Source organism: Chiroxiphia lanceolata, chromosome Z, assembly GCF_009829145.1.
Source record: "Chiroxiphia lanceolata isolate bChiLan1 chromosome Z, bChiLan1.pri, whole genome shotgun sequence".
Lineage (NCBI taxonomy): Eukaryota > Metazoa > Chordata > Aves > Passeriformes > Pipridae > Chiroxiphia > Chiroxiphia lanceolata.
This window is the reverse complement of record NC_045671.1, coordinates 68478267-68490437: the sequence shown is the minus strand read 5'-3', so window position 1 is coordinate 68490437 and position 12171 is coordinate 68478267. Positions and strand designations below refer to the sequence as shown.

The following is a 12171-nucleotide window of genomic DNA, read 5'->3' as shown; positions in this document are numbered from 1 at the left end:
ACTTATGCCGCAGAAACACCGACCACACCTTGCTGGTGGAATGGTGGGCCGTACAAGAACTGCCCCGGTAGAGATGAGAAGCAGTTTTGTTTGGAAGAATGAAATTCCGAGGCTATCATCCTAAATCCATGAGCAATAGTGAGACCAGTATAAACTGCTTCACTTTGCAGAGTGTCTTCAGTTTCTTAAAACCTTTAAAACTTATTTCTCCCCATTCGTCTGCCATGCCCCACTTGCTCCAGTCTGTTTCCATTCCAATGGAAAGACTGAAAGGTTATCACTATTCAGCTGTATTGAGAAATGTGTGCGTGTGTAGAGAGGAAAGGTTCTGCTTTGCCAAACACCTGCAACAGTCCCCGGCTTGGACTCCTTCCTCACCTGCCATGCTCTCCCTGTGGCAACATTACATAAAGTCTCCTTTCACCTCCCGCTCCAGCGGCTCCTTCTCCGCTGGGGAACGCGGGGCTGGGTGGGATGGCGGGGTGTGACGCGGGGGTGGGTCGCAGGGGTAGGACACGGGGTGGGGTGCAGAGAACAGGGGTAGAACGGGAGAGTGGGACGCGGGCGGGGGGTAGGGGGGGTCGAGATGCAGGACGCGGGTCTGAGATGCGGGATGCGGGACGCGGGTCCGGTACGCGGGATGCCGGCTCGAGATCCGCGCTCGCCGCTGAAGGGGCGGTGCGCGGGGCCACACTTCCGGCCCGGCGTTGCCGCCTCTCTCTCGAGAAGGGGCGGGGTCGCCGCTGGCCAATAGCGAGGCTCGGCGGGCGCTTGCGGTGGTCGCTGGTTGGTCAGCGCGGGTAGGGGGCGGGGCTCGGTGGCAGGGCCGGACCGCCGGCGGGGCCGCCCCGCAGAGGCGGCGCAGCGCCGCCCGGGACGGGTTGGGGCTGGGGCCGATACCGCCGCCGGGTCCGTACCAGGATGCGGCTGCGCTCGGGGGTGTTCGCCTCCTCCTGCCTCCTCGTGCAGGCCCTGGGCGTCGCGCTGTTCCTCCGCGGCTTCTTCCCGGTGCCCGTCAGGTCTCTGCCCCGCAGAGAGGCCCGTGCGGACTCTCCCGCCGAGCCGGCCCCGCCCGGCCCAGGTAACGCGAGCAGCCGCCCAGCGCGCCCTCTCCCTCGGTGCCGCGGGACACCTTTCTGGAGACGCCTTCGTGCTTCCAGAACTGCTTCCGGAGTAGTGTAGAACTTAGCTGGTTTCCATGTAGTTGTCGATTACTGCCAGCAGCATCTGCTCACTGTGGCAAAAAGCCTCCAGCGTCAGCTGTCATGTCTCTGAAGGGTTTTCCTGTCCTTTTTTTCCCCGTTCCCTGACGCTGATGTTGCCGTCATACCCCTCCTGTTTAATGGCAAGTTGTTTGCGTTAAATGATGCCGTCTCAGTTAAAACACCTGGGTGCTTGCTCTGTTAGCTCGCCGGTTGTGTTGTGCCCAAGAACCATCGTGTCTGTGATGCTTCTGTGTTGTGTGAGCGTCTTAACGCCACCTCGTTGGGATTTTAGCACCTCAGTAGCCACAAAGTGACTGTAGCAATGGAGGTTGCAACGTGCACGGTATCGCTGTCCATTACCATTTCTGTGAAATCACCGCCTTTACAGGTCCTGCTCTGTTCTGTAGCTGAATTGGCGAAACCGAAGTTTTCAAGCGTCTTTATAATGAGGAGTCAGTAGAGGACATGCTGATAATATAACTTTTTTATGTGTTCAGTCTCAAGTTGCAGTAAAGTAGTGCGAAGAAGAGGACTATGTACTTGAAGGAGTGTTCTTTCTTCACCAGTGTTTGGAGCTTGTAGGGTGAAACTTCAGGTTCAGTGGGCAGCTGAATGGAGTAGGAGTTATTTTGCTGGTACAAAGCTCTTACTTGGGACACCTACTTAGTAACTTTGTGGAACAGGACTGTACCTGCAAAACTGGGTCTTCAGCTGCTTGTTATTTGTTGTTATTCTTCCAAAGTGTGTGACTTTTTTTTTGCAGAACCACAGTATATTCTGAGTTGAGAGGGATCCACAAAGATCATCGAGTCGTTACTTGAATTGTGAGATGCAGTGGAGGGAAGAGAAGGTTGTGTAATTTAAAATGTGATGTACTGATACCAATTAAGCAGGAACAATGAAAGAATCTAATCTGGTAACAGACCTGAGTGGATTTTGCTGGATGGCAGGTTGCTTTTTAGCTGGAGTTTACCAAGACTGCCAGAGATGTTTGATAGGCTGCTGTGAGTGAAATGTTACATTCACATGTGATTATTGGCTGGAGACTAATGCAGAGGGAGACTGCTTGGGTGGGACGGAGATGTCAGATAACTGGGTTTTGGAAGGACTGATTTGTGCTGAACAGTGTTAGTGTGCACCACAGGGCTCTACAGGCAGTTTAAATTTAGGCATGTCACTAGTAATCCCAGGTGTAGTAGGCAAAAATAGAGTGACAGCGGAAGAACACTTTCTTTCTGTAGTTCTTGTGTTATGATTTGCTTGCACAGTGATCTCTTAGTCTGAACGATAAGCTATAAAGGCAAGGTGTTGCTTACTAAACACATGATGCAGAAGGCTTTCAACCTACTTTAGGTCTATTCAGGAAAGATTATTTCCCCAGTGTCTCTGTATTTCCTGCATGTTCCCTTTGTGAGTCCTGACTGCCATTGACTCCATGCAGTCTTGCCTGTGGGATGGCTGTAATAGTGAATCCTTGCAGCACCTCATTGTAGGAAGTTTTTGATAGAGAACCTGTGGTTTTCTTCACTGCTTGCAGAAGTTCAGCTTCATTTAAAGTAACTGTTCTCTAAGTAAGTAACCCTAAATAAGCATGCCACGTGCCAAGACTTGCACCATGTGTTGTTTTCACTGTCTTACAATAAGTATTTTCAGGTGGCTTGTGACTCAGAATTCATTTGAACTTCTCAATACTTTGACTTACTGACGAATTACACTGCAAGAGGAACTTAAGAGAAGGATGTATGTGTTTATGATCTGATCATTTTTGGTGTCCAGGAAGCTTTCTTTCACTAAGCAAGTGGATAGGAGTAAATTATGAGAAAGATTTTACCGACAGTACATCCAGTGGTGCCTTCTTGTTTTTCATGGAGAGCCGAAGCATGCCTTTTAGTTGATAATTCAAGTCCTGTTAAACCAAAATTATCAGTTTAATTAGGGTTGCTGGTAGTTAGCATTTTATTGTTTTTGAGATTTCCTTCTTCCCCCTGCTGTGCCCTCCTCCATCATTTTCTGATCTGGAAAAATCATTAGCAGTAACGAGTCTGTGAATATCAGTTTATTGACGCTTATCTGTGTACTCCAAAACACAGTTTCTGAGGTTTTTTTTTGTTTTTTTGGTGTGGTTTTTTTTGAGTTTCTTGTGTTAGACACACCACTATCTGTGACCTTTCCAAATTGTCAACCACTTATGCAGAAACAAACTTTATTCTAAAGGAGTGTAGAAACCCTAGCTTTATGTAATGCATGTGCTGAAAAGTCGATTAAACACAATATTGTCTGAATAGAGGTCTGTGGGTAGGATGCATTCTGCTTCCATTTTGCCCTTCTGTGTGTTTTCCTGGTAAAGAAATGAGACTTGTAGAGGGTGAGCCAAGAGCTTAATGTCATCATGTGGACCGAACTGAATGCAGATCAAGAGTTGCTGCAGCGAGAATTAAGTCTGTGCAAGAGAAGGGTGGCCCTGAAGGCATGACATTGCCTACTGCTTGATGCACAGCAGCATTTTGCTGTGCCTGCCCTTGTACCACGGTCTGGGAATTCTGGAATTGGATTTTGGCCCTGCAGCTGCCATCACCGAACTAGCCTGGCATACAGTCTTCTACCTTGAAGGGAACAAGTGTGCACAGATCTTTTACCTTCAAGTTTCAGTGAAATTGTCTATTTCTTTGTAATTTTCCTGCTATCTCATATTTCTTTGTAATTTTCCTGTTATCTTATGGTGACATTTGATTAAGAGGCATTGCTTGTGTTCTGATGTGCAAAATTGTGTGTTAGTACAAGTGAATGTAGCATCTTTTTTTAAAAAAAGTCTGTCAGATATATGTGTAGTTCAGCTTTAATGAATTAACAAGAGTGAAAGTAGCAGCTACCCCTTCTTATTGCTTTGAACATTCTCCATTTCAAAGCTTTTCCTCAGTTTTCCCAATTTCACATCACACATTCCATTCACATTTTGTTTTACTTCCTAGATGCTTTGTTGGAGTTGCAGTTGTGTTATTCCTGTGCTGGATGGCCTGAAAACCCAGCATCCTCTGATTACTTCTCACGTTGGCTGTTGTTTGCAATTTCTCATTTCCAAATGTAAAAATAATAAAGGAGTTGAAAGCACTCATTTCTGTGGTGAAGTTGTCCTTTTAACTTCTGTCTAGTCTTTGGTAAAATTTGTTCATGGCTTTTGTGTACCCTGTTTTTGTTGCTTAGGAGTGGTTTCCAACTGGACCAAGATTCCTGCACCGCTTTTCAATAAAGTTGTCATTGTGCTGATAGATGCTTTGAGAGATGACTTTGTGTTTGGATCCAAAGGGAAACAGTTCATGCCATATACTACGCAAGTTGTTGAAAAAGGGACTTCCTACAGCTTCATTGCTGAAGCAAAGCCACCTACTGTGACTATGCCTCGAATTAAGGTAAATGATTTTTTTTTTTTTCCCATTTCATTTGAGAAAATTTTGAAGTGTTTGTTTTGTATGCTGGGAGTTGGCATAAAGGACAGGTTTGTTGTGGCTGGATCTCTCTTTGCTGTAGGAGTGCATGTGATAGAGTCCTGATTTGCCATCGCCCAGAGGTTAAGGCCCTAGTGCATAATCTCTTTATTTGCAGTCATGGGAAGGCCAGTAGCTTCTCAGTTGTCAAGTTTCCCACTGGTCTTCTATCCAAGAACATTTTTATTGGTATTTCTCTGTGTTCTTGTAACTTGGATAGAAAATCCAGTTTAGTATTAAATTGTTTTGTCATAAGGATGTTTTTGAAGAGCTTAAAAAGGAAACTGTGTGAAGTTTTATGTAACTAAAAGATTAATTGTGGTGGTATCATCCAGGCTTGTCAGTGATGGATCTGAGTGACACCTCTGCATTGAAGAAGCTGGGGGAGTGATCTTTGTAGGTCAACTAGAAGGCCAGTGAGAGAGTGAGGGGGAAACAGTTTGGTAACTATTCATAGGTGGACTTCATTTCATTTCCTAGATGTGTCTTATTTAGTGTTTCAAATGTACTATCATTGTGAATGTTGAGTCAGTTTACTTAGACCTTTTTGGTGATTTAATGACTAGTAAATGAAACAAATTTCAGCTAAGTCATACAAAGTCATTTTGCTGTCCACTAGTTAAGACAATATTGTTTTTACCTTTTGTAAAGCCATCATCTCTGACATCAACTAGCACTGTATTGTGGCAGGTGAGGTTATGTGTCAGGACAGCTTGTGTTCCTTTACTTTGTTATGTTTCTTTACTTAAAGTATAATTTGCCTGCCATCTGGTTTATTGCTTCCTCCTGCTTACACTGCTACTGTCTTCTGATCCCTGGAAGCTTCTTGTTTAATGTTGTCTCTTTTCTTGTTTCATGTAGGCTTTGATGACAGGTAGCATACCTGGTTTCATTGATGTTGTTGTGAACCTCAATTCTCCAGCTCTGTTAGATGACAATCTGATATGGCAGGCAAAAGCAGCTGGGAAAAGAATAATCTTTTATGGTGATGATACATGGGTTAAATTGTTCCCAAAGCACTTCATGGAATATGATGGAACTACATCGTTTTTTGTGTCAGACTTTACAGAGGTGAGAGGCTTTGTATGATCCCAAGGTAAATAAAGTGAATACAAGCACACAGTGGCAACTTCTAAGAGGGAATGAGTAAAGCTATGCTTGTTCTGAAATAGGCACCTGGCAATTAAATAGAAATTGGATTTACATGTGTGGTTGGTATGGGCACTGTGGAGCTAAGCATTTCAGTCCTTCATGCTGGGAAGTGTTTGGATGATGCAGTTACTGTATAACTTTCCTAAATGTACGATTTTCTTACAAAACTTCTTGTGGTAGGAAGTTAGACCAGTTGCTTTGTTTAAAAATTCCACTATCCACGTTTCCAGTTTCCTATCGTATTTATATTAGTTAATGCCATCCTTAAGTGGCCAATTAATAGATTATCTTGGTCTTCTAGAGGCATACTTCTGTAGTATTGCATCACTTTTGTAACTGCAATAGGAGCAGTGTTTCATTATGTTATCAAAGAAGGAGCATAGAAAGTAAACGAAACAAATTGTGAAAATTCTTGCTCTGGACACACTAGAAGAGTAAATGCTTTGACAATTTTAGTTCATTCTTGAACCTTTATGGTTTGTTAAACCTCAGGCTGTTGACCCACTGCTACTGACATATTTTATTAACATGTGTAAGGCTGTTACAAAGGTCTAAATGGATTGGAAGACGCTTCTAACTGGTTACACTAGTAAGACTTGCAAAAGCTTCAACATGCAGTGGAAAAATGCAAGTATGCTGCTGGATCTGTGATTTTGTGACTCTCAAGCTCCTTAGGCAGTCTTTATCTATCTGAATATAGTCCCTTAAACACACAGCTTTTTATAGATTTTTTTTGGTATTTATATCCAGAGTCAGCAAAGTGATGTTGCATGTGAAATATTATAAGGATTTTTAATATCCAGGGAGAAAGTATGCAACTAAAAATGCATTGCCAACCTAAGCAGGAAAACAGGTAAGTTAGGCTCCAAATAGCACTTTTCAAATAATTTTACTTTCTCACTATGTTGCCAGTTCTTTCACTCGCAGCAAGTACAATCTTCTTGTATTTGCCTAGCAAAAACTGAGTCGAAAAAGCAAGTGTGGGTTTTTTGCCCTCCTGTGATTCCAAGCACTAAACAGAGGCTTTTCCCTGTGCTTACAATACTTTATGTACTTGACAATTTGTGAAGTGAGAGATCAAGAGTGTGAAGGATGAAAGTGGTTTAAGTTTCTGTGGAAGCTTGGCAACCTGTTTGCCTTGTTTGTATGTAATCTGATGCATCGTGACCAGAAACAAGTAATTGGGGTGAAGAATCTCTTTTGTAAGAGAAATATATTTGACTGCCTGACTTTGAACTAATTGGTCTGATTTTTTTTCTCTCATTAACGTTGTGAGTGACTGTAATTCTCATCAACTTCTGCAGAATTTTCATGGGTAGCGCGATCTAATTTCTCCATGTTTTTTACGAGAGAGAAGTTATTTTTACCTTTTAATTGTTTTCCTTTTCTTTGAGGTTGATGACAATGTTACCAGGCATTTGGATAGAGTGCTAAAGAGAGAAGACTGGGATATCCTAATACTACATTACCTGGGATTGGACCATATTGGACATATTAGTGGGCCAAACAGCCCATTAGTGGGACCAAAACTTCGTGAAATGGATAACATACTGAAGAAGATTCATATTTCTCTTCTTTCAAAGGTAATATAGCTTCCTCTTGGATCAGTGTCTTGTTAGTTGTGGACTGACATTAAAATGCTCGCTGGTTGTGGATGGTAGCTTGTTTATTCCTGGACTGAAGTTCTTTTCCTTCCCTTCCCAGGACATTCCCCAGTTAACAGTACCGTGTAGCGTTTTTAAGGATTTACTGGCTGACTTTAGTAACATCTCTTAAGAGCCTCCTCTGAGCAGCTGTGGGAAATAACTCCCTCTTGGTGTGCAGCAAGAGGAATGCATGTCAAAATTCTCTTATCACTCGTGAATTAGGACGGTGGTTGGTGTGCTTTCTAGTAATGAAATTCAACGGGAGGAGTAATGGGCATGTAAAGCTAATGGCTCTAATGTCTACAGTTATGAAGGCATACCTAATTCTTAGATATTTGAGAAATTCAAATGGAAATGGTGGTTGTAAACTACATTTTGTCTTATGCTAAATGCAGCACATCTGAACCTGTTTTTAGATTTGGATATGCAGGTTGTCAGTTACCTAAACATCCGTGTCTGGATGTTGAACTACCAAGTCCTAATTCCAAGCGGCCCGAAGCATTTTTCTTGTTTGTTTTTGGCAACTGCAATTCAGAACAGCTGCTCACAAAATTTCAGTAGTACTTTTAGACAAATGGATACTGTAGTATGAAAGGAGAGATTAAATCCTGTGTGTGGAAGCTTCATGAATGTTGTAGTGGTTTTGCTACAACTTTTTTAGTATGTTTGCTTTTGTCAACTGAAAACCTTTATCTCAGTTTTAGAATACAGGAGTAATAAAGGCACTTTACTTTTTGGGTAGAACAGGTACTGGTAATAACTAGAGATGACAAAAAACGACTTTGTTGTGGATTGACTGTTTATTTTCTGCCATCTTTGATTTGTTAGCTCAAAATTCTTGGGCAGGCCTCACTTATGCTTCTGTTGTTCTCTTTATTCAGAAACATCCACATCGTTTATCAGTCATGATCCCAAAAACACTTGAGACACTAGAGAGTATTAGAAATAGGATTATTTTTTCATATTAAATTGATATTATTTTACCATTTGCAATATTAATAAATTCAGCATGTATACTAACCACTCAGTGAAGGTGAAGAAAAGAAGTGGGAAATACTTCTCTGTTAATGCTGCTGTTCCTGGGCTCCTGATTTTCTTCCCGCAGTGTGATAGCCTTTATTTAATCTTTTGGTGAATTTCTTGAGACTGTAAATTAAGGGGTTTTTAAAGTTTGGGATTTTTTTTGGTGAGTTTTTTTCCTAATATATTGACAAGTCTGTTAGTAAGTATGTGCCTTAACTTCTAAAAATTACTATTACCGCACAACATTTAGCTGCAGACATCTCTTGTTATCTACCCCAGGTGTTGTGAGCAAGTTTAAAAAAATTAAATTCACTTTGAGACATATTCATGTTTGAAAATGATGGAGATGGTGAAGTGATATACATGACTCGTGTTAGTACAATAACTTAAATTTTTTTTCTGTGATTTGCAGGAAGAAGCTTCTTTGCCCAATTTGCTAGTTGTGTGTGGGGATCACGGGATGTCTGAAACGGGCAGTCATGGTGGTTCTTCAGAAGGAGAAGTGCACACACCTCTTCTGTTTATCAGCTCTGCTTTTGAAAAGAGAAGTGGTAAGGATCAAAGAACTTTTTCAGAACTGTCTTGGTTTCCGATGGAATAGTGTTAATTTTCTTCTTAGTAGCTGGTACAGGGCTGTGTTTTGGATTCAGTATGAGAATAACATTGATAACACACTGATATTTTAGTGCTTACTCTGAATCGAGGGCTTTCCTGTTTTCCCATGCTCTGGCAGGGAGCAGGTGCAAAAGAAGCCATGAGGGAGCATAGCTAGGACAGCTGACCTGAACTGGCCAAAGTGATATTCCGAACCATGGAGCATCATGCCCAGTATATAAACTGGGGGCTGCCAATCTCTACTTGGGAAGGGCCTGGACATCAGTCAGCAGGTGGGGAGCAATTTTATTGTGCATCATTTCTTTCTCTTGGATTTTATTCCTCTCCCTCTCTCCTTTTCATTGCTACTATTATTATAATATTTTATTTGTTTCAGTTATTAAGCTGTTCTTGTCTTAACCCAGGAGGTTTACCTTTTCTTTCTGATTGCCCTCCCACCCAGGGTGGGGGTGTGAGTGAGTGTGCTGTTGTGTGGTACTTGGTGTAAGGCTGCAGTGGATACCAGTGCACCCTCATAGTCTGAGAATACTACTACCGTATATGACTGTAACAGTAACAACAACAATAATTAGGTGTAGATTATAATAATTATTATTGTAATGAAAAGGAGAGAGGGAGAGGTATAAAACCCAAGAGAAACAAGTAATGCACAGTGCAATTGCTCTCCACCTGCTGATGGGTTCATAGCCTGACCCCAAGAAGCAATGGACAGCCCCCAACCAACTCCCTCCAGTTTGTGTACTGGGAAAGATGCTCTGTGGTATGAACTATTCCTTTGTCCAGTCCAGGTCAGCTGTCCCAGTTGTGTTCCCTTCCAGCTTCTTGTGTACCTGCTCACTGGCAGAGCACAGGAAATGGAAAAATCCTTGACTAAGGGTAAGCCTTACCAACAGCCAAAACATTAGTGTATTATCAACGTTATTCTCATACTAATCCAAAACACAGCCCTGTACTAGATGCTAGGAAGAAAATGAACTCTATCCCAGCTGAAACCAGGCCAAGGAAATATTGGCAACTCTGATTTATACTTGCTCTAGAATTCTTCCTGAAAAGTACTTTGATTTCTTCTACAGCTATCTGACAAGGCCCATTCTATGTGACCCAAAGCTCTGGTTTTAGCCAAAGCTAGCATCTATATCATGATAAAACCATGAGTTAAGCTTTGTAACCATTGAGAGAATTGTGTATTTTTTGGATGATAATTTTCTATAGTACTGCCCTAGCTGAGTGTTGAGAGCTAACAAGATCTGTTGTCAAGATCCTGGGCTACTGGTAAATAAATAGGTTTAGAAGCAAAATCCTATTTGAAGTGAGTTTTGTCTTTCATTTTCCAGAATATTTCCTTGGCCTCCATTCTTCCTTCTCAGCTAGGACAGAGAAATGAATTAGTTTCTCATACTGAGAGTTAACAGGCAGGAGGAAGAATTGCTCTGTGAAGGGATGAGAGGTGACAGCAGTGAAAACATGACTATTGATGGCTAAGCCTTAAGGAAAGAATATGGAACATGAGTGCATTTACTGTATTGGCCTAGTAGTTAATTTTATATCATTGATGTGAGTTGGTATGTTTCTGAAACTGATTTTCTACTTGTAGATAATAATGAAAGATAAAAGTAAGATAGTTTAAGGTAAGAGGTGAGAAGGAAATGAAGTGGTAGAAAATCTTTAGTCTAATTTCTGTAGTAGTGCTTAAAGAAACTCCTTGACTGAGTGAATTGGTGAAATGTGAAGTGATATTCACCAGAAGTGAATATTTTCCCTTACAATGCTTTCCTCTGCTTTTCATTCTGCCTCTTGCTCATTTTCATCCGATTTCTTTGCTTTTAAAACCTGTTTGCAGAACATTCGTTTGTTTATCTTGCTGGAGGTTCCTGCAGCACAGTAAAGTACATTTTTCTGTCTGTCATTTATAAGACTGTTATTCAACTGCAATAGAAAGCATTACTTGAGGACTCATTGAACTCTTCTTGGGTCTAAAAACAAAACAAAGTCAAGAGCGGACCAAAACTCTTGGATAAGCTTTTGCTTTGTGAATTTCACCAGTATGTGTTGACTGCCAGACCATGAGAGTGTAGATTCTGTAAATGCAATTTCCTGTTCATTGGGATTGCTTTCTGTTAGGTTTAAACTAAAGATGCTGTTTTTATAATACAGTGAAATATATCTCTTCACCTGTCTTTTGGGATAGAGTTTGTGATTTCGAATAATGCCTTTGTAAATATCCAGCAGTTTACTTCTCACTGGTACAATAATTAGGATTCTAGTGACTGCTCCTTATGATCCTACTGTAAACAAAATGTACTGTGGTTAATTTGGTAGACCTCAAAATAGTAATCCTGTGGGCTTTTTGCATTTAGTATGCTGTCAGAGTATTACTCGTGTAGCCTTCTACAGAGATGCGTCACCCATGATTGGCTAAATGCAGTTGGTAGTTTGGCTTTTTTTTAACCAGTTAAGTACTTGGCTTTAAAGATAAAATCTGAAAACTGCTGACATACAGGCACTCATGCAAAGACGCTTTATGGATTATAGATGGCATTCTGTACAAATATGGGATTAATCGGAGCTGGATAGATGAGAAATGAGAGAAGTTCTTATGCTCTTAAAGGGAGCCTTGAGAGTAATAAAAGCTATATAGAATTCTTTCTGTACTGTACCTAAGTTAAAACACTCAGTGCCTGGAGTTACAAGGAGGACAAAACAAAAGCGTAGTAGAAAAACACTGCTACGTAACTAGTTCAACATGCAAAGGAACAATTGGCACAGCAATCTTAAACAAAAGGTTACTTATGTTAATGAAATCATTCACATGTACCAATGTCTGTGGGACTGAAGGTTAATCCTGATAACTGCAGTGAGTTAATGGGATCCTGCACAGAATCCTTTAAAAATGACTGAGTTTGCCTGCATGCAGCTACAGATTTTGAGCCTCGGCATTCTTTTCCTGATCTCTAATTCTGTTTGCCTAGCAACCTGATATTAATTGAATCTTGAGCTGTTGTCATTATATTGAGAAGCTTCTAGAATGCTGTCAACATTATTTTAGAT

At 41.4% G+C, this 12171-nt stretch overlaps 1 protein-coding gene across 8 annotated transcripts in view; it reads left to right on the top strand.

Moving 5' to 3' along the window:
* The first annotated feature begins 832 nt into the window (after positions 1-832).
* Positions 833-12171, top strand: part of PIGG (phosphatidylinositol glycan anchor biosynthesis class G) — an 85613-nt gene continuing 74274 nt past the window's right edge. For 6 of the 8 annotated variants that reach the window (XR_004354478.1, XM_032675444.1, XM_032675443.1 and 3 more), the window contains exons 1-5: positions 833-1081; positions 4407-4612; positions 5549-5758; positions 7234-7422; positions 8921-9059. Coding sequence is in view for 7 of the 8 variants with exons in the window: in XM_032675444.1 (XP_032531335.1) it covers positions 922-1081; positions 4407-4612; positions 5549-5758; positions 7234-7422; positions 8921-9059 (904 nt within the window). In the remaining variant the exon portion in view is untranslated. The remainder of the gene's footprint in view (positions 1082-4406; positions 4613-5548; positions 5759-7233; positions 7423-8920; positions 9060-12171) is intronic. The other 2 variants (XM_032675441.1, XM_032675442.1) reach the window with 1 other exon arrangement.